Here is an 18,810-nt window from a genome sequence, read left to right as displayed (position 1 = left end):
AATATTTTGGGAACAAACTAATGTTTCTTTTGTATGTAATTTTTACGTTATCTGGTTAAAAACCTTGGTATGTACATTTTCAAATACTACTCTTTGAATCTTCATTTATGATTCAAAGCTAATGGTCATCTGTGTTTTAACGATTATAGTTTTTAAAAAAACTTTTATTCCTTATTTCTAAGATATAAGTATATAAAACAGTTTAAAGGAAAAAAAAAGTAAAACATCAAGCCATCATTTTGGAAGATGTGGTAAATAATTGGTTTTCTATGGCATTCAACTTTGCTTTTCCCCCAACCAGATGAATGACTTCAATTTTTGTTTAGAAATATTCATGAGAGTAGAGATTACTCAATTTCGTAATAGGGCAACAAGCTCTATTTTCCTTACAGTGTGTTCTCCTACCTATAAGAAATTAGTTTAGGAATTTTCACAGGGTTTGTTTTATATTTCTCTGTCTGGCTATCTGACATGCCATTTTTCATGTTGGTTCTTGTCACATACAATGTAAAGAAACATGTGAAGAAGACAGTTATCTGCCAATATTCAGTACCTTAAAGTTTTTATTATCTGTCTTTACATTTGCATTAGTCTTAGATTTCAGTAGCATAGAAAGATACTTTTCTAAAAGATACTTTAGAAAGATAATTTTAGAAATTATTTGAGGCCAAGGAAGTGAATGTTTGTCTCAATCAGAATATATTGGAAAGATAAGGGTATTGTACTTTAAGAATTACTTAATTCCTGAACTATGTATTCATATTTCAATTCATTTAAACTATTAAAAAATCATTCTAATTTTGACTTGAAAGAAAAAATGGATTGGTTTGAAATACTGTCACAGATTTTAATGAAAAATTTGAAAAAAGTACATTTCTAATCCATTGGCATTACCAAGTTCAGTGATAACTGATGCTAATCAAGTATTGTGAAAATTAAGAACTGTGTTAGAAATATGATTCTGCATTAGATAGTGATTTAGATAGGCCATTATGGAAAACATACAATATATTTATTAAATTTTAAGGTTTTTAAACATAGCGTCTCATATTTCTGTCACTGCACACTAAATTTGCATATAAAAATACTCAAAATTCTTACTACAGATACTTTAGAAAAAGAAGCAGAATAATTCTTAGTCTATTGTCAGAGTATTAAAAAGTACATGAGTGATTCTGATGTTTTTCTAAGACAAGTAATAGAAGACGACTCTATTTTCATATCTTTCTACCCAAAGATGGCAATAGAGTGGTGGTAGGAGTAGGAGAGATGAATGTTGAAAAATTTGCTTTAGTCTTCATCCTTGTGAGTGCTTCATATGGACTAACCGCTACCTTTGAAAGATAGCAATACAGTTACTTTGTCTTCTCCAGGAGATAGAGCAATCCTACTAGCAGACTTAAAAAATATTTGGTGGATGTTGTGGTTAACAGATAGAGTGATTGGCTGAAAAATCTAGGCCAAGTAATTCTCATATTTCAACCAAGAGAAGATAGGTCTTTCCTAAGTGTTGTAAGTGTTGACTTTTAATCAGTAGATTCTAAGAACAGAGATATAGTCATTAGATAAGAAACTATTGTAGGAATATTCAAAGTTAACAGATACTTCTAAGTTTTTAATGTTAATATTTCAAGAGTTTGTGCTTTGCCTCAAATTTTAATATTTATATAGTGTTATTTGTACGACATTAATGATTGAATTACTTTTTAGATCCCAGGCTATCAGTATGTGTCACCTGAAGGCAATTGTGTAGAACATGTACAGACTTCTTCTGCTTTTATTCAGGTAACTTTTTATTTATAATAAAACAGAGGAAACGCTTTCAAACATGTTTTTGAAAGTCTAATAGTGCCTCTTTCCTCATCTATAAAACCAAGACAAAAACAGTACTGGCTGTCCTGTTTGAGTATTATAACATTAAAGGAGAAAGTTCGTTGAGTGGGTTTGAGAAGCATGAACTGTACAAATGCAAGGTGATTGATGACAACGTAAGTAAGTTGGTGGTTTCATTCTTCCAGCTTAAGGCATGCAGGTTGTGAATGGACATATTTTTTGCTAACTTGGATAGAAAATATGTATTTAGATTCAATTAAGTAAAACATACTCCAGACATAAATTTTTTAATTGATATAGATGATGCAATGTAAGTTTTTAAAAATACATTTATATTTTCCAAATCTTTTCAGTTAAAAATTGAAAATACTTATCAGCACCTCTTTAGATACCAGAGGGGTTGTGATGTTTGATATTTGGGATTTAGTAATATTAAGCTTTATTAGAAAAAATAGATTTCATATTGTGTAGAAGAAAATAAAAATTAGAACACTAATAATAAGCAATTATGTAGGTGGTCTGTTTTCTCTCTTATTAAACTCGTTTTAGCAACCCTTTGTTGATGAAGATCCTGATAAGGAAAAAAAAATTAAGGAACTTGAGTTGCTTCTTATGTCAGCTGAGAATGAAGTTAGAAGAAAGCGAGTTCCATCGGTAAGAAATAAGTATTTAAATTTGATTGTGAGAACCTATATGTCACATGCTTTTCTAGTTTTCATCAGCATTGACTTTTGTATGTAAATAAGTGGAAAGAATATTCAGTATGACTTCGGATTTTCATATGGACTAAAAATATGCTAATTTGCAACTTTGAGGTTGTTTGATTTTGATATGCATCTCTGAGCATATTTTACAATGTTCTGTATCAAGATGCTTCTCCAGTCATAAATGTCAAGCAGACTAAAGGTATGATCTTCATTACATATACTTGCGAAAATAATATGTTTTTTAGAGTGGGCTTTGGTTTTATTTTATACATTCCATGTAATAATGGCTTTAATAGAAAAAAAGCTTGAAAAATAAATACATGTGTAGAGATTTGTGTGCTCTAAAATTGTTTTTATTGTGCCTTTGAAATTTTTTCCCTATTCACTGTATTTAGAATGTGAATTCAGTAAATTGAAAAAAGTAATAACATTAAAAATATGGAGAAAAGGAATATTTAGAATTTATGCGCTCTAAAGAAATTTTTATAAGGATATTGGGTTTGGGTTACCAGGTGTGAAAACTATTGTCTGAGATTTAGTTTATCAGAATTAGGAGTATTAAATTAGGATAAATGGTAATCATTCTAGTTAGATGGATTAAAAGAAAAAAAGTTTATACTAAATGACAGTTGTAAAAGTTTAATAACCTGAGACTTTTTGCATTTAGAAAGAGTATTTCTTGGTTTGGGGCTGAATGAGGGAACATTTAGAGGGACTGGGAACTAATACAAAATTACTAAATAGAAAAACCTGAGATCTTGAAATAAAGGCAACTGATGTCTTTATACCATTCAGAGAGAATTAATAAAAATTTGTTAATTGTAATAGGTGAGATACACACCATAGGAAAAGTAGTTTTGTTTTGAAACTGCAAAAACCATGGGCAGATAGGAAGACCAGAAGTGTACTTATCTTAAAGTTAATTTTGGTTTTATTAAGAAGCTACAATAAAATATAACTAGCTAAAAGAATTGGCATTTTGCATTAAAAAAAGAGGAAGGTATTAGTGTTTTATTAGTGTTTTATTTTATTTTTAGAATTTGTTGTCTAAAATCCACTCCCATAAAGAACTGGTTGAATCAAGAGACTGGAGAGTCTGGATTCTAGAGGGAAGGTGCTTCACCCAACAGAGTAGACTCTATACACATAAAAAGTATTTATTCTTAACTATTATGTAATTGACTACCATTTTAGTGAATGCTCATTACGTTCTACTACTGTAGATGTGTTATATGAATTCATGGTAATCCTTACATTATCTCTGTGAAGTAGGTGGTTTGTCATTAGGGATTAAGATTCAGGTGTGTATGATTGCAACCTGTGGATTTTCCAGTGGGCCCAGTGATCTCTCTTTTTGAATCATTTTCCTACCTGCAATCTCAGTTGAAATGCATATAGTTTGAAAGCTTTTTCCAGGAATTGATTGTAAACTCTACGCTAATGAAATAAGATTGCTTTAATTTCTTTTATTTTCAGGAAATTTTAAAACAGGTGGAACTTGCTTTTGCAACAATGTTGACAACTTGTTTTTTTTCACCTTACTTGAAACTTAACATTTTGTTATTATGACTCTAGTACATTCTAGCAATTTTTATGTTTAATAGTAGTAGGTACCATTTATTGAATGCTTCCTATAGACTGGGGTAATGTGCTCTCTAAAATACGGTAGTTACTAGTCACATTTAATTTTAAATAAGATTTAAAAATTCATTTGTAATAGCTACATTTTGGTTGCTCATATGGTTAGTGGCTTTCATATTGAGCAGCTTCAGATGTTGAACATTTTTATCACCTCTGAAAGATCTTTTGCATAGTGCTATACACTTTATATATTATTTTTTTTATTTTTCCCCTCAGTGTTATTGAGATATAATTAACATACAGTACTGTATATGTTTATTAAAGTATATAGCATAATGATTTGACTTACGTATGTTGTGAAATGATTACCACTTAAGTTTAGTTAACATCTCTCATTTCATATAGGTACAAAAAAAAAAGAAAAAGAAAATATTTTTTTTCCTTGTGATAACTCTCAGAATCTACTCTCTTAACGATTTCAATTACATTTTGTTTCTTAATCATGATCTTCAGGGTCTCTTTTCTTGTTTTTTGTGAGACACCAGGAAACTAGTTCAAAAGATAAGTAAATTGCCCAGAGTATATCTCTAGAGGGAGAAAGGAAAATGACACAGCTCTCAACTTCAAAGGATTTACTTTTCAATGTAAACAGGAACAAGAAATGGGATATAGTGTGATAAAAACAAGACAGAAAGTTTTATGGGAGAATGTAAGAGGTGCCTAATTGGGATTTAAGTAGTCAGGGAAGGGTTTCTAGAAGATTTTCCATTTGAGCTCAGTCTTGAAAGACAGGCTATGATTATATATTAGTAAAGTTCATTATTATAAATGGAACAAGTAAAAGTGTATAGTCAGACGGAGTATTTTCCAGTGTTTGAACTGTGTCTTAAATGAGGAATAGGAGTTTTCCCTGGTCAGTATGTTGGGTTGCACTCTAGATAGGGGGAGCAGCAGCCTGTGCGGAGGCACTTCAGGGTAAAGACAGCTCATCAGAGAATTGCAAGTACTGTGTGGTTGGGTGTGGGTATTCCCTGGGAGGAGGAAGTGCTGGGAGATGAAATTTGAAAGGTACAGGCGGGATTCGAGGAGTTTGGGCTTTATGTTGTATATTCTACTTATTTACTCTTACTATGATTTTATAAATTTAAAAACAAATTTAGTTAGAATAAAGAAATATAGTCAAGATACGAAGTTTAATGGAAAATATATCAATTTTGAGGAAAGAGTATATTTGCTACTATATTTTTAGCTGAAATGTTGTGAAGTATGTTGTTCTAGAAAAAACTCTTAAAATCCAAATTTATGTTTAAGTTGAGAATGACAAATAATATTCAAATTTCTTTTGTAACTTTTAGCAGCCTGGAAGCTTTTCTAGCTGGTCTGGTAGTTTCCTCATGGATGATAGCATGGCTAATACTCTAAATAGCCTCGAGGAACACACTAGTGAGTTTTACAGTATGGATGAAAATCAGACTATGTCCGCTCAGCAGAATTCACCCACAAAGTTCCTGGCCGTAGAGGCAAATGCTGTGCTGTCCTCTCTACAGACCATCCCGGAATTTGCAGAAACTCTAGAACTTATTGAATCTGTAAGTTTGAAATTGCGAGATTATTAGAAAGCTCAATTTTAGCGACATGGTTTCATGTTCAGAAACACAGTTTAATGGACACTGACAAGCATTATATTATACATCATGCTTAATTTTGTTCTAATAGTTGGCAGTGACTTCTGGAAAAAAGGTACATATAAATCTTTCTCAAGTATGTACCTTGTACAGAATTTTTATAAATTAAAAATTTAACAATTTGTTTTTTATTATACAAGTTATACAAATATACCATAAACCCAGAGTTAATAATTTGAAGTATTTCCTTTCAGGCTGTGTTCTATGAATATAAAACAAACTTATTAATATGTTTTTAAAGTCAAATATACACGTATGTATTTTGTTGGTGGATTCCCCTCCCCTCACATTATATCGTGAGCATTTCTCTATTTTCTTAACTGTTTTTTAAACTTGAAATTTAATGGCTCCATAGTATTCTATCATATGAATGTAACAAAATTTATTTACATAATAAACTATCGGACATTTATTTAAGTGGTGTCCAGTTTTTCAGTATTACAGATTGCAGAATGTATTATGTAAAGCTTTCTGCAAAATCATGGTTATGTCCTTCAGTTAAATTGAATTTCTGGATCAAAGTATATGACCATTTTGAAGATGTTTCATACACATTACTAATGATTACATAGAATTTGATAGTATTTTTCTGATGTAAAATAGTGTGTGAAGTTTTATGATGAATTATCTTCTTGGATAATAACCTAAAATAATTTGTTCCTTTTATTTAAAATACTTTGACAATAAGCTTCAGCTACTGAATTAGAGGAAATATTATTTTGAGATGTTGCAGATTGGAGTTGTAGTAAAACCATAGTAATCTCTTCTTTTCAAATGGTCTTGATTAAAAAAAGATAAACACTATTTACATATATATGCCTTACTGTTGAATTGTACACCTGAAACTTACTGGATTTCGTTAACTAATGTTACCATAATAAAAAAATAAAAAGATGAACAAAGAAAGCCTATTTCCACTGATAAAAATGAGTAGTTAATTAACTGTGGAAATCATCCTGTGTTGAAGATCAGATTTAATTAGGTTATAGCATTAACTTTAAGAATTTAATTTTTTGCAGGATCCTGTAGCATGGAGTGACGTTACCAGTTTTGATCTTTCTGATGCGGCTGCTTCTCCTGTCAAATCTACTCCAGTTAAACTAATGCGGATTCAACACAACGAAGGCGCCATGGAATGTCAATTTAACGTCAGTCTTGTACTTGAAGGGAAAAAAAATGGTTGTCATGGTGCGGACAGTGAGGCTGTTTCTTTAACATCCCCAAGTGTGGCCAAGTTTAGCACTCCACCAACCATTCTCAGAAAGAAGAGAAGAATGCGAGTGGGTCAGTCCCCAGGCAGTGAACTTAGTGATGGCACATTCAATGATGGTGGTAATACAGCACTAAAACACACACCAGTGAAAACACTACCATTTTCTCCTTCACAGGTAGTAGTGTTGTTTCTGTTTCCAAATGTTGATGAGCTAGATTAAATTACATCTTTAATATCTTTATTAGCAGTTCGTTGCTTCGATATCATATAAAAATGGATAATGTATTTAAATGTATACATGAGCATGCTAAGTCAGAAGGTATCTCACAAAGTATAGACTTGGGTTCTAGTGTCTTACAATTTTTAAGAGCTAAAAGAGATGTTTTGGACATGTAATTCCAAATCTTTAATAGGACTTATCAGGAAATAGGCCCAGAAAGGTAAAATGATTTTCCCAAAGTTATCTAATGGCAGAGGTAGACTGATATCCAGTTTTCTGCTAACTGTTCAATAGATATTAGGTATATATCCGTGTATGTATGCTCACTGTAAGAACTTTATGTGTCAGAAGATTTTCTAGGGATGTCAGGAACTATCTACTTTTTCCTATAGTTACATTCTGGGTAGCAGATACTTATTAGGGCAAGCTGGACCTCTTATTTTATAATGCTCTCTTAATGAACACTATATTCCAGGCTGTGCTAAAAACTTTTCTTACAGCATCTCAGTTACTCTTCTTTCAAAAAACTTAGAAAGTAGGTGGACTGAAATTCAGAAGTTAAGCAATTTGTCCAAGGTCAGTTAGTAAGAGATAGAACTAGAGATTTTTGCTGAAAGTGTCCTGACAGAGGTTATAAAGTTTTATGGGAGAAGAAGACAGTTTAATGGTCAGATAAACTTAGAGGTTGCTGAGATATTATTAGAGGTATTTAGATGTTTGAAGATGAGGATCTGGCAGTACATAATCACTGTGTTCTCTGGGGATGCCATTACATAGACAACATGGAAATAGTGCGCCCCCCACTCCCATCCCACCCGTCAGTTACAAAGCCTCCTGAGGAAGGTGAACCAGGCTTGGGCACATTAGCATGTTTCTATTTTGGAGTTTTCCAAACTAGCAATTTTTGTTGAAATGTGAATTCTAAGGTGGAAAGTGGCTGAGAAGGTGAGGCATGATTATAAAGACTTTATTTTTGATGGCAAACAGCTTGGATTTTATTCTGTGGTTTATGGGCATCACTACAGAGTTTTAAGAGGGTTTGGCTGCTAATCTTAGGGTTAAGTATATTGCAAACATTAGAAAACAAAAATGATAGAGCTAAAATTCATTTTAGTTATAAGTAGTCTTAAAGGAGTTTCCAGTTCTTTCTGCTACTGCTTCTAATCTGTTGGCTACAAAAATAAATTAGTATTTAACAACTGTATGTAAGTTAAGATCCAATGAGTAAAATGTGTCATTTGGAAAATGGACTGTGATAGCAAGTTTTGCTGCTCAGTGGTTCTGAGCTGTGTTCTGAATAAATTAATTTGCCAGACAGCTGTATTTCTTATCAGCAAAGCATTATTATATTCTTAATTCAAAGTGTTCTCCTAGAAAAGAACACTTAAAATCATTTATTAATAAACCAATAAAACTCTTTTTCAGTTACACTGTTGTACAAAACTTACATTTAACTCAGCAGCTATTTATGATTTCTGTAGATTCGTATTTAATAATATACTGTTTTAAAATTTTTGTGTTGTTTTGTAACTTGAATATTTGTTAAACGACTGTTTCCTGAATGCCTATTATGTGCTAAACACTGCTTTAGGAGCTGGAGAGGCAGTGATGAACAAAGCAAACGTTCCTGCCTTTATGGAGCTTAATTTTCATGGAGTGGAATGTAAATGTAGTATTATTGGTAATCTTTTCTAAGAGAAATGGGAAAATATTTGAAAACTTTATCAGTTTAATAGCTGTTTAGGGATTTTGACATTCTAGAAATTATCTATAAACTCTTCCTTTTTTAGTTTTTCAACACATGCCCTGGAAATGAACAAATTAATATAGAAAATCCTTCATTTACATCAACCCCTATTTGTGGGCAGAAAGTTCTCATTACAACTCCTCTTCATAAGGAAACAACCCCCAAAGATCAAAAGGAGAATGTAGGGTAAGTAGGTATTAAATAATTGTATCAGACAAAAATGGGAAGCACAATTTCAAGAGTAGGTTAGCTTTCTAGTCCATAAATCATAATCCCTATCCATATGGGATTTAGAATTTTAAGAAAATCATACCCTGATGTTTAATCCCATGGAGACTGAAAATCACCTAAACTTAGTGTGAAACTTTGAACTCAAACAAAACATTTTTAATATTTTTTTCTACATTAGTTCTTTTTTGTATTTTAAGATCATAGATTGGAATAAGAGCTGGGTTAGGCAGGCATAGTTTAAAATAACCCTGGCATGTTTAAATAAAACATGTGTGTGCAAGAAAAATTTAGTGTGCGCTCTTATTGTGGTGTTACCTTCCTTAACTTGTATGAAATCAAATTTTGACTCTAACACACATATCTAAATGATTGGATAGGTTTAGAACACCTACGATTAGAAGATCTATATTGGGTACCACACCAAGGACTCCTACTCCTTTTAAGAATGCTCTTGCTGCTCAAGAGAAAAAATATGGACCTCTTAAAATTGTGGTACGTATACTCTTTTTATTTTTAAGAATTTTCCTGAATTTAATAAAAACACAAATTTTGATTTTTATCCTTGATTTTTTTTTTAACATTTTGCAAAAGCTATTCACTGAAACTGATAAAAATTTTTATCTCTTCGTTTGTAAGTATGTGTTAATCTTTTTCCTTGAATTGTAAATAAAAACTTGCTTGGCTTGTTTTGAATTCTTTCTTTCTTTATATTATATCATCTAGAGAAAGCAAATCAAGTGTCAGCGGAACCCTTTTCCTAATACTGAAACCAACCTTTTAGTAGTTTCAGTAGCAGTTACCTTTAGTGGAATAAAATGATTTTATTATTTAGATATACATAAGCACTTTCCTAATAATATATATACATATATATGTATGTATATTTGAAATTGATCAAGATATGTCTTTAAGGCTCAGTTTCCTCCTCTTTTCAATGGATATCATAAAATACACTGCAGATGGTTATTTGTGAAGGTAAAAGAGAGAAAAGAAAAATATGGCAGTGCGAAGTTTCAAGTAGTATGTACTTAAAGTCGTTGCTGTTAAAGTAGCAATAGTAGTTAACGAATAGAGGTGGGAAGTGTTATCTGTGCTTTCACATATATATTGTCAATCTTGAAGGACCTTAGCTGAGTCATGGGCACTCTATTTCTAGTCAGATACAGATTTCTGACAAATTAAGTTCATTAGAAATAAAATATGATTTAAAAAATATTGGTCACTTCTAGGGTACTTTAGTTTTTTGGTCTTCTATTTTTAGTCATATTTGGGGTAGATTCATTAATGAATTCTAGTTTTTTGATCTAATTCATTTTCTACCAAAAGTCATGCAATACTCTCAAATCTTTTTTTCTTTTTTTTGAAATACTGTTTTAGAGGGTCAATAGGACTGATCAAGTCTTTTTGTCACTTAGCTCCATATACTGCTGTAAACAATTATATTTTCTTTAGAGCTCTCTAGACTTTATGTGCATACACATAATGAAAATGAGATCATACTTTACTATTCTGTAACCTTTTTTAACTAAGTTAGTATAGTATATATTTAGCCCATAATTTTTAATGTTTGTGTAATATTCCATTGTATGGAATTACCTAATTGATTTAACCAATCTGCTTTAGTATTTTGCTGTTCATTTTTAAAATTCATCATTGAGTGCCTAATAGGTGCCAGCCACTGGATTAGGATTTGGAGATGTAATACTGAACCTGTTAGGTATGGTTTTTGCTTGCCTTCATAGGGGTGAGTAGGCTAATTGGGAGTTAGACAAACAATGATTTGAAGACATTTAAAAATTCTATAGTGCCTCAGAGTCATTTGGTCAACATATAAGCTGAATAAAAATTATCATTTCAATAATTGGGCATGAGAAATTAGGTTTTAAGTCACCTAAAGTCCTTGTCACTTTTTTTTTGTTTGGGAAGAATTTATCCATTGCCAAAATCATTTTCATCAGCAATGTAAGATAAAAGCAGAAGTGATGATTTAGCAGTTAAAATTTCTAACATATCTGAAGGCTCATACATTTCTTTGCAGCAAGCTGACTTTTCACTCCTCCTGTTCCTCCTCCAATTACTTGCTGAGTACTTACCATCCCTAACCATTTAACTTTCTAGTGTATCTTACTATGAGTCAGGAGCACTGCTTAGAGATTGGCTTTGGAATTGTAATCAGGTACATCTTAAATATCTGTTGCCTTCTTAATAAGTATTGATTAATAAACATTATTACTGAAAATTACTCAAAAGAAAGTCATTTAAATATAAATTCATTAATTTTGGTAGTATCAAACCTGAGAAGTATTAAATGCAGCAATTCTTTGTCACATTAGGACAATTTAAGAGAATAATTCTGTGTAGTGAATGAATTCATGAGTATCTCAGCTACTTCTCTAGGACATTTGTATTCTCATTGGAGACCACACATATTCCAGAATTCTTTTTAAGAACATCAAAATCTGTGTTTTTTGTGACATATCCTGAAAACAAAAGCTGTTGGAGGAATACACGGAAATACTGACGTAATTCCAGCATGTCTTAGGCTGTATTTGAGAGCACTTTTAAAATTCTGTGTTTCCATTTTTAAAGTTTTTACATACACTGTGAAATCTCATTTATGTATGCATGCTGTTCTCCCTATGTTGACTGGGAACAGAAGCTGCTGGTCATTATGTGCTGCCAGTTTGTTCTTTTACTTAGTGGAGCTTTGATTACCATCCTTTTTTTTTTTTTCTTTTAAGCACATCTTGGTTTTGGTAGGTGTTTGATATAATAAATTTTTTTTTTCTAGAAAACTAAATGAATAATATTTTGAGAATATTTCATTATTCAGCCTATATTCAAGTTTTTTTCCATACCCTCCTCCCTCACACTTCTATCCACACACAGACACACCTTCCTGTATTCTAACCAGCACACACACACTTATTAAACACTGTCTCGGTGCTCAGCTTAAGGCTAGATGGAAAAGATGTATACAAAGATGAAAAAGATGCAATCTCTGCTCTTAAGTTACTCAAATATCTTGTGGGAAGAGAAATATTGGTAACTGGTGATTACACACTGTATAGTAAGTACAATAAAAGAGCAAGGAAAGCTAGTATAGTCCTGATCTGTTCTAATTTTTTTTCTATTTTTATATAAAAATACTTGGAAAATAATCCTTTTTCATTCTGAGGGTCCTGATTAAATAAGCTACAATAAGTTCCCCAAAAGGAAAATTTTTGTTTACTAGCCTAGAGTGAAGAAAGTACCACTTTTTTTTCTTTCTTTTTTTTTTTTTTTTGCAGCAAAAAGCTTTATTGTGCAGTACCACACTTCTTTCAGTGCTTGCAATGTGCAGTATGATTTTTGCCATAAATCAGTTGGTTAATTTATTTGAGTTATGTATCTATAGGGACTGGGAGAAAATTAAGCCAATAATGAAAAAATATTAAAAATGGATTTATATATGGAGAGAAAAGGAATTGTTATAAAAGGCTATTAAAAACCCTTTTACAATTTAGTCACAGCCACTTGCCTTCTTGGAAGAAGATATTCGGGAAGTTTTAAAAGAAGAAACTGGAACAGACATATTTCTCAAAGAGGAAGATGAACCTGCTTACAAAAGCTGCAAACAAGAGGTAATCTTTTAACAATATTTTTAATAAAAGCCTTATCATGTCCAAGTGACTTTGCCATAATGTTTTTATTGCAAATTATTCATTCTAGCATACTGCTTCTGTGAAGAAAGTCAGAAAATCACTAGTTTTAGATAATTGGGAAAAAGAAGAACCAAGTACTCAGCTATTGAATGAAGACATTTCAGACATGCAGGTTTGTAAAGCATTTTGTTTTCTTAAAGTCCTTGTGGTTCTCATTTCATACTTATTATATGGTTGGATCATTAGAGATTCATAGAAAGTTACTTGAGTATTATTGTGCCTAATTCAGAGAGAAGCTATTAACTGTAGAGAATAGTTTATTTCCTTGCTTTTTATATTTGTTTTGTTTTGAAAGGAGTTGGCTCTCATGTATGATGTCAAAAAATGATAGTTCTTAAACTTTAAATTTCAATATTTATCTTTAGTTCATTTCTGCAATATTTAATTTTACTACATTACTAGAAATTTCACTGGAGCCAAAAGCTTTCTTGGAGGGAAACGAACAGGGCTTCTGCTACCACTTAGTAGTCCCTTTATTTGTCTCCATTTCTGAATTAGTTATTTTATTTTCCTCTTTCTTTTTTCTCTCTTAGTCAGAAAATGTATTTACAACATCTTTATTAATGATACCATTATTGGAAATACATGACAATAGGTGCAACTTGAGTCCTGAAAAACAAGATACAAATTCAACCAACAAAACATATACACTTAATAAAAAGAAACCAAACCCCAACACTTCCAAAGTTGTCACATTGGAAAAGAATCTTCAGGTATGAATTTATAATTTTTTTTTAGTGATTTTTGTTATTTATTCAATTACCAGTTTGGACTTCCTGATCACAAATTATGCCTTTTCTTTTTGAATTTGACATTGACTATAATAGTAACTAAACATTCACCATAATTTTGTCACTCAGAGTAGACATGGATTTTTGAGAGACTCATTCATCAGGGCAGATGTAAACTAAACAACTGTAGTTGTAGCCAGACCCTCCTGGTGATTTTCTAAGCACTATTTCATGTTTAAACTAAAGATACTGAAATCCACTTGTGGCACCTCTTGTCATATAACAAGTAAGTATAGTTCTAATTGCTATCTCGAAAGGGTAAGTGGTTGGAAGCAGTTTCGGCTCGATTTTGTTGGTATAATGATTTCCAGTAAACTTTTTGGCCTCAAAAGTTGTAAAACAATCTTTTTTCGGGTGCTATGCAAACATTCTATAGCTGCAAATGAAGGCTGGAATAATTTTGCTACATTATCTGAAGAATTCAACCTAGAGAATTTGGAGTTCATTGAGGAAAAAGTTCTCTTTACACTCCAATGATGGCAGGACTGGCAATCCTGACATTTAAGCCTTCCTTGAAAACATCTTCGGCAGTCAGACATGGCTGCCTCAGCTCTGTCCTGAGCCACTGCTCTTCAGAGAGCCATGTAGCACAGTCTCTTAATCTATTTTAAATGATTTGATTTCCAAGTGTTTAACACAGAACTTCGCAGGGAAATCTATTACATGGCAGGTTCATACTTATAATGTAGTAACCTATATAATGGCAGAAAACAAATGAGACAAATGTAAGCTTGACTTTTTGCTATGACCATATTTTCTAATTTGTAAGACAAAGCATTCTCGGCTCATTTCTTGATATTAGATCTTCTCTTTCAATCTTCTGTAAAATTTTTGAAGGAATAGAGACTGACATTTCTTTCTGTATTAAGACTGATTTGATTTTAGGGAGGAGTTGTGGAGACAAAACTTTTAAACTGCCTCCACAGGCCTGTAAACAATATAGATAGCTGAAAAATTGACCAAAAAAAATTGATCATAGATATTTCAGTATGTATTTTTGAAACATAGCATCATTAAAAAGAATCAGTGCCATTATCAAAACATTTTTACAATAATTATGTATCAGATATCCAGTCAATTAAGATAATTGTCTTTTAAAAGTGTAATTGTCAAGTAGTAGGGATAATTATTTTAGTAATTTTCACATTACTATTAATATTTCTTTCCTAGTCAAATTGTGAATGGGAGACAGTAGTTTACGGGAAGACGGAAGACCAACTCATCATGACTGAACAAGCAAGAAGATATCTGAGTACTTACACAGCCACCAGCAGCACTTCAAGGGCTCTCATACTGTAGTTGTTATTAAAATTGATGAAATGTCCCACTCCCGTATTATATTCTATGCTAAATTAGGTTGCAATGAAATTTTTATCAATTAATTGTTTTTAAAGTTTTAATACAGCCCTAAAATGGTTTGCATCTCTCTTTTTTTTATACCGGGCAGGCAGAAAGCTAAGCCACTTAAGTAAGAGGGAAACAATTACATAATTTATTTTTTACAAGAAGAGATTTTAAAAAATTGTTTTTAAAGAACAAGATGGGAAAATTGTATTAGAATGTTCATGGGTATTCTAAAAGTAATTCTCACTTATTTTCCTCAGAAGGTATATGTTGCTGCTCTTCTCAATGCTGCAGTTTTACGTCACTAGGTTTATGAGTACATGTAATTTCTGAAGTGAGTCTGTGTATGAGATGCACACATGGTTTCATGAAGTGCTTTTGCCTGTGTGCTGATTTACTTAGACTACCATTTACAAAGAAACACAAGGTAAAGGAAGTCGAAGGAAGGATAGAAAGTTGCACTACTAATCTTTGGTATTTTTTCAAAAACAATAAAATTAACTACAGTGTTAAATGTATTTATTTGAGCATAGTACTAAAAACAAAAAACATGGAAAAAGGGTTTTTTCTTATTAATAAAGAGTCAGTATTTTCATAAATCTCAGAAGAACTGAGAGTTTGTTGAATGTATTGTACAGTATGTAGGAGCAGAAAAACTGTAAATTGGAAGGAAGTCTGTTTTTATAATTTATTTTCATTTTTAAAGCTTAAATGTAGATATTTGTACCTATATAGAGTGTCTAGAAGCTAATGTTGTTTCCTGTTATTACAGCTAACATATTAAAGACCAATTTTGACTTTTAAGTAGTAAGTTATAGCTGCAAAGAATACAATAACTATACTGTATGTCACATCTACCTAAATATTGCACTATGCCCTTTAAATCATGTTGGTTATAAAGTAGTTCTAAAAATGTACTAAATAATAATTTAATATTTTCTTTTTAAATTATATGGGGAGGGGGTCATATAAATTAATCTGGTGATTTGTATATGTGTTTGAAATTTTTGCATTTTGTTTAAAAAAAAATGGTACTTGGGTCCCTAAAAACAGTCTGCACTTAGAAATTTATTATATTTACTCAGTGTTTCAGAAGTAGAGAACATTATCTTTTATTTATAAAAATATTTTGTCCTTTTATAAATGTTTTGTGTTCCTCTACAGGTTACAACAGTTGCTTCAGTTGCCTGTTTTAGGTGTTTGCACTTATTTTATTTCTTCTTGAAAGAATGTATTTGCTTTTGTGTAGAGATTTTATGTAATTTTTTTGAGACATATAATGGTGTGCTGTCAACTTAAACACTGACAGGATTAAATAGAATTGTACACTGTAGTTTTAATTATTTATAACTGACACACTCTCTCCCTCTCCACCCCTGAAGTATGCTGCTATAGAAAACAGCAGAATCGGCTTGCTGCTATGAGAGAAGGAAAGAGCGACCACCGCTTGCACTGTGTGAAAAGATAAAAAGCAAATGATGGCACGTTCTCAAGTTAACTTAATGGCATCAACCATTACCAGGCAAATTCTTGCAAATACCAAAATATTTACCTTAAAAACAAAAACAGCTTAAGATTTTCTGATGTTAATAGAAATGGAGATACTAAGTATTTTAATGCCTAGCTCTTGAACAGTAGATCTAAAAGGGTTTTAAGCTATATAAATTCACTAGCTCGTTTTGCATATTATATGTAGTGAGAAGTGAAGAAAATGTGTGTTATTAAGATTATGCCTTGTTGATAACAAATAGATGAACCAATTAAATCTCCTTAGCATGTTAAGTATGTTGATTGCTTCCTAATTAGTGAACTTCTCACAGAAATTTCACTTTGTAAAGCCAATGATTGTAGTAAAATCATACTGGATCATTTAAATTTCAGTTAACTTTGAACTAATAGCACATAATGGTTCTTTTTTCTTTTTTTTCTTTTTTTTTTTTTAAATTTATATAGCCCTTAGCTGGTTTGGATGTACATAGTCTCCAATCACCAGAGTATAATACCTTGGAAGGCTATATAAAGCATAATTTTTCTTGAGCATTAAATTTTCCCAAAGGTAATATATTGCAGATAAGCCTGGGATTATTGGACATAGTACATATTGGGGTCGGTATTGGTTGAATCCTTCAGTTAACTGCTTTGTTGCTTTTTGCAAGTTTTTTAATCTTAAGCATGTCAGGCATCTTAAGTCACTGTTATACTGTTGTGTTCATTTGAATTTCAGTGTGTTATAAAAATGCCAGACATATATGTAGCAGCCATACTTGCATGGAAACTGAGTACACATGTATAATACTGCATTTCGTTGTAAGGTTTTCACATTAATACAGCCATTACCCTGACTAAATTGAATTTTTTGATATATGGGAAAACTTTCCATTGTAAGAGAATCTTGCATACAATGTTGACTGTTAACATCCAAAATAAAGCATCTGTGTACAAGCTGACTTGGCATTGCTCATTTCACTTTGGCTTTGTGTTTTAAGGTATTGGTTGAACCCAACATTCTGTTCTTAGCCCTTTTTTTCTCCTTTAAGACTCCCTTCACAGGTGATTTTATCTGTTAACACAATTTAACATGTTACTGTTTACCCTTGAGCCGCATTCAGAGTCATATTTTCAACGGCCTCTAGATATTTCCGTATGACTCTTCTGTCAAGTCTTAAATGCAACATGTCCTATTTTTCCCAACATGGCCTGCCCTTCATTTGTTCTTTTAGTGGTGTTGCCGTCCCTTCATCATTCACTGAAAAGTCTCCTGTCCCTCCTTCGCTCCTCACATCTGTTGTAAATTCTCGGCCTGCATAAAGCCACTGCTCTATTTCCATTCCTTCCTCTATTACTTCGATTACTGCACTAATCACTCCTATCTCCATTCTATAGAAATATTAAGAAACTTTAGTGACATCAGGGTGTCATCTGGGCAAGGCCAACTGGTCACCCAGTCAGGGTCTATGCAATATTACATTGTTTGGTGAATTCATCACCATCCAGATTTAACTTCGAGCCTTCTAGGTTCAAGGTAAAATGGATTAACCCACCAGAAATGAGCTTACTTCTCGGTAGACTGCTTCTATCAAGTGTGTGAGACTGACACATGAAACTAGAATGCCAATCTACTAAATTATAGTGTGAAATATATAACTGATGAGAGGACAAGTCATGTTCTCTCTTTATATTAAGCATAAAGAAACAAAACATCTGTCATATTTATCCTATTCAAAGACCTTCCATTGTTGTCTTTTGCCTAAATAATAATAATTCTTTACTTTCTAATCTGGACTTGGTGACTTGGATCTTCCAAGAACATACATGTGCGCACTCCCATCTCCATGTCTGTTTGCGGTGTGCTCTCTGCATGATTGCATTTCTTTGTCTCCCTAACCTGTTAAAATCTTACTCAGCCTTCAAGGCATAGGTCTGTGAATCATTTCCTGATTATCCTAGTGCTTCCAAAAACTTTCCCACTAGACTTTATGTTTTGCAGAATAGGGATTGTTATTTATAGCTCCTGTGTCTAGCATGGTATTTAGAAAATCTCAGTAAGTGTTAAATTCAAAATTTGTTTTTAATTAGTCATGACTTAAGGACTATTACCCATACTTATTTTATGTAATGGATTATAAATAGCTTTGGTTTATTATCTTCATGAAACCAGTTTTGCTTTATAGTCAGCAAACTATTTTGTTAAAATCTTTTAGCTCATTTTATAACCATACAATTTTCTGCTTGATTTATCCAGTTATAAAGTGAT

General features: G+C 32.0%; 1 protein-coding gene across 5 annotated transcripts in view; it reads left to right on the top strand.

Moving 5' to 3' along the window:
• Positions 1-17,503, top strand: part of MYBL1 (MYB proto-oncogene like 1) — a 32,048-nt gene extending 14,545 nt beyond the window's left edge. Inside the window, exons 7-16 of one of the 5 annotated variants that reach the window (XM_039841774.1) lie at positions 1,711-1,785; positions 2,383-2,487; positions 5,477-5,710; positions 6,826-7,194; positions 9,030-9,172; positions 9,595-9,709; positions 12,724-12,840; positions 12,929-13,033; positions 13,455-13,634; positions 14,883-17,503. In XM_039841774.1, the coding sequence (XP_039697708.1) occupies positions 1,711-1,785; positions 2,383-2,487; positions 5,477-5,710; positions 6,826-7,194; positions 9,030-9,172; positions 9,595-9,709; positions 12,724-12,840; positions 12,929-13,033; positions 13,455-13,634; positions 14,883-15,011 (1,572 nt within the window). In that variant the 3' untranslated portion in view covers positions 15,012-17,503. The remainder of the gene's footprint in view (positions 1-1,710; positions 1,786-2,382; positions 2,488-5,476; positions 5,711-6,825; positions 7,195-9,029; positions 9,173-9,594; positions 9,710-12,723; positions 12,841-12,928; positions 13,034-13,454; positions 13,635-14,882) is intronic. The other 4 variants (XM_039841775.1, XM_039841779.1, XM_039841778.1 and 1 more) reach the window with 4 other exon arrangements.
• Positions 17,504-18,810: the final 1,307 nt, after the last annotated feature.

Source organism: Pteropus medius, unplaced genomic scaffold (genome assembly GCF_902729225.1).
Source record: "Pteropus medius unplaced genomic scaffold, Ma_sr-lr_union100, whole genome shotgun sequence".
In the NCBI taxonomy this organism is placed as follows: Eukaryota; Metazoa; Chordata; class Mammalia; order Chiroptera; family Pteropodidae; genus Pteropus; species Pteropus medius.
This window is presented reverse-complemented; position numbering and strand designations above follow the sequence as displayed.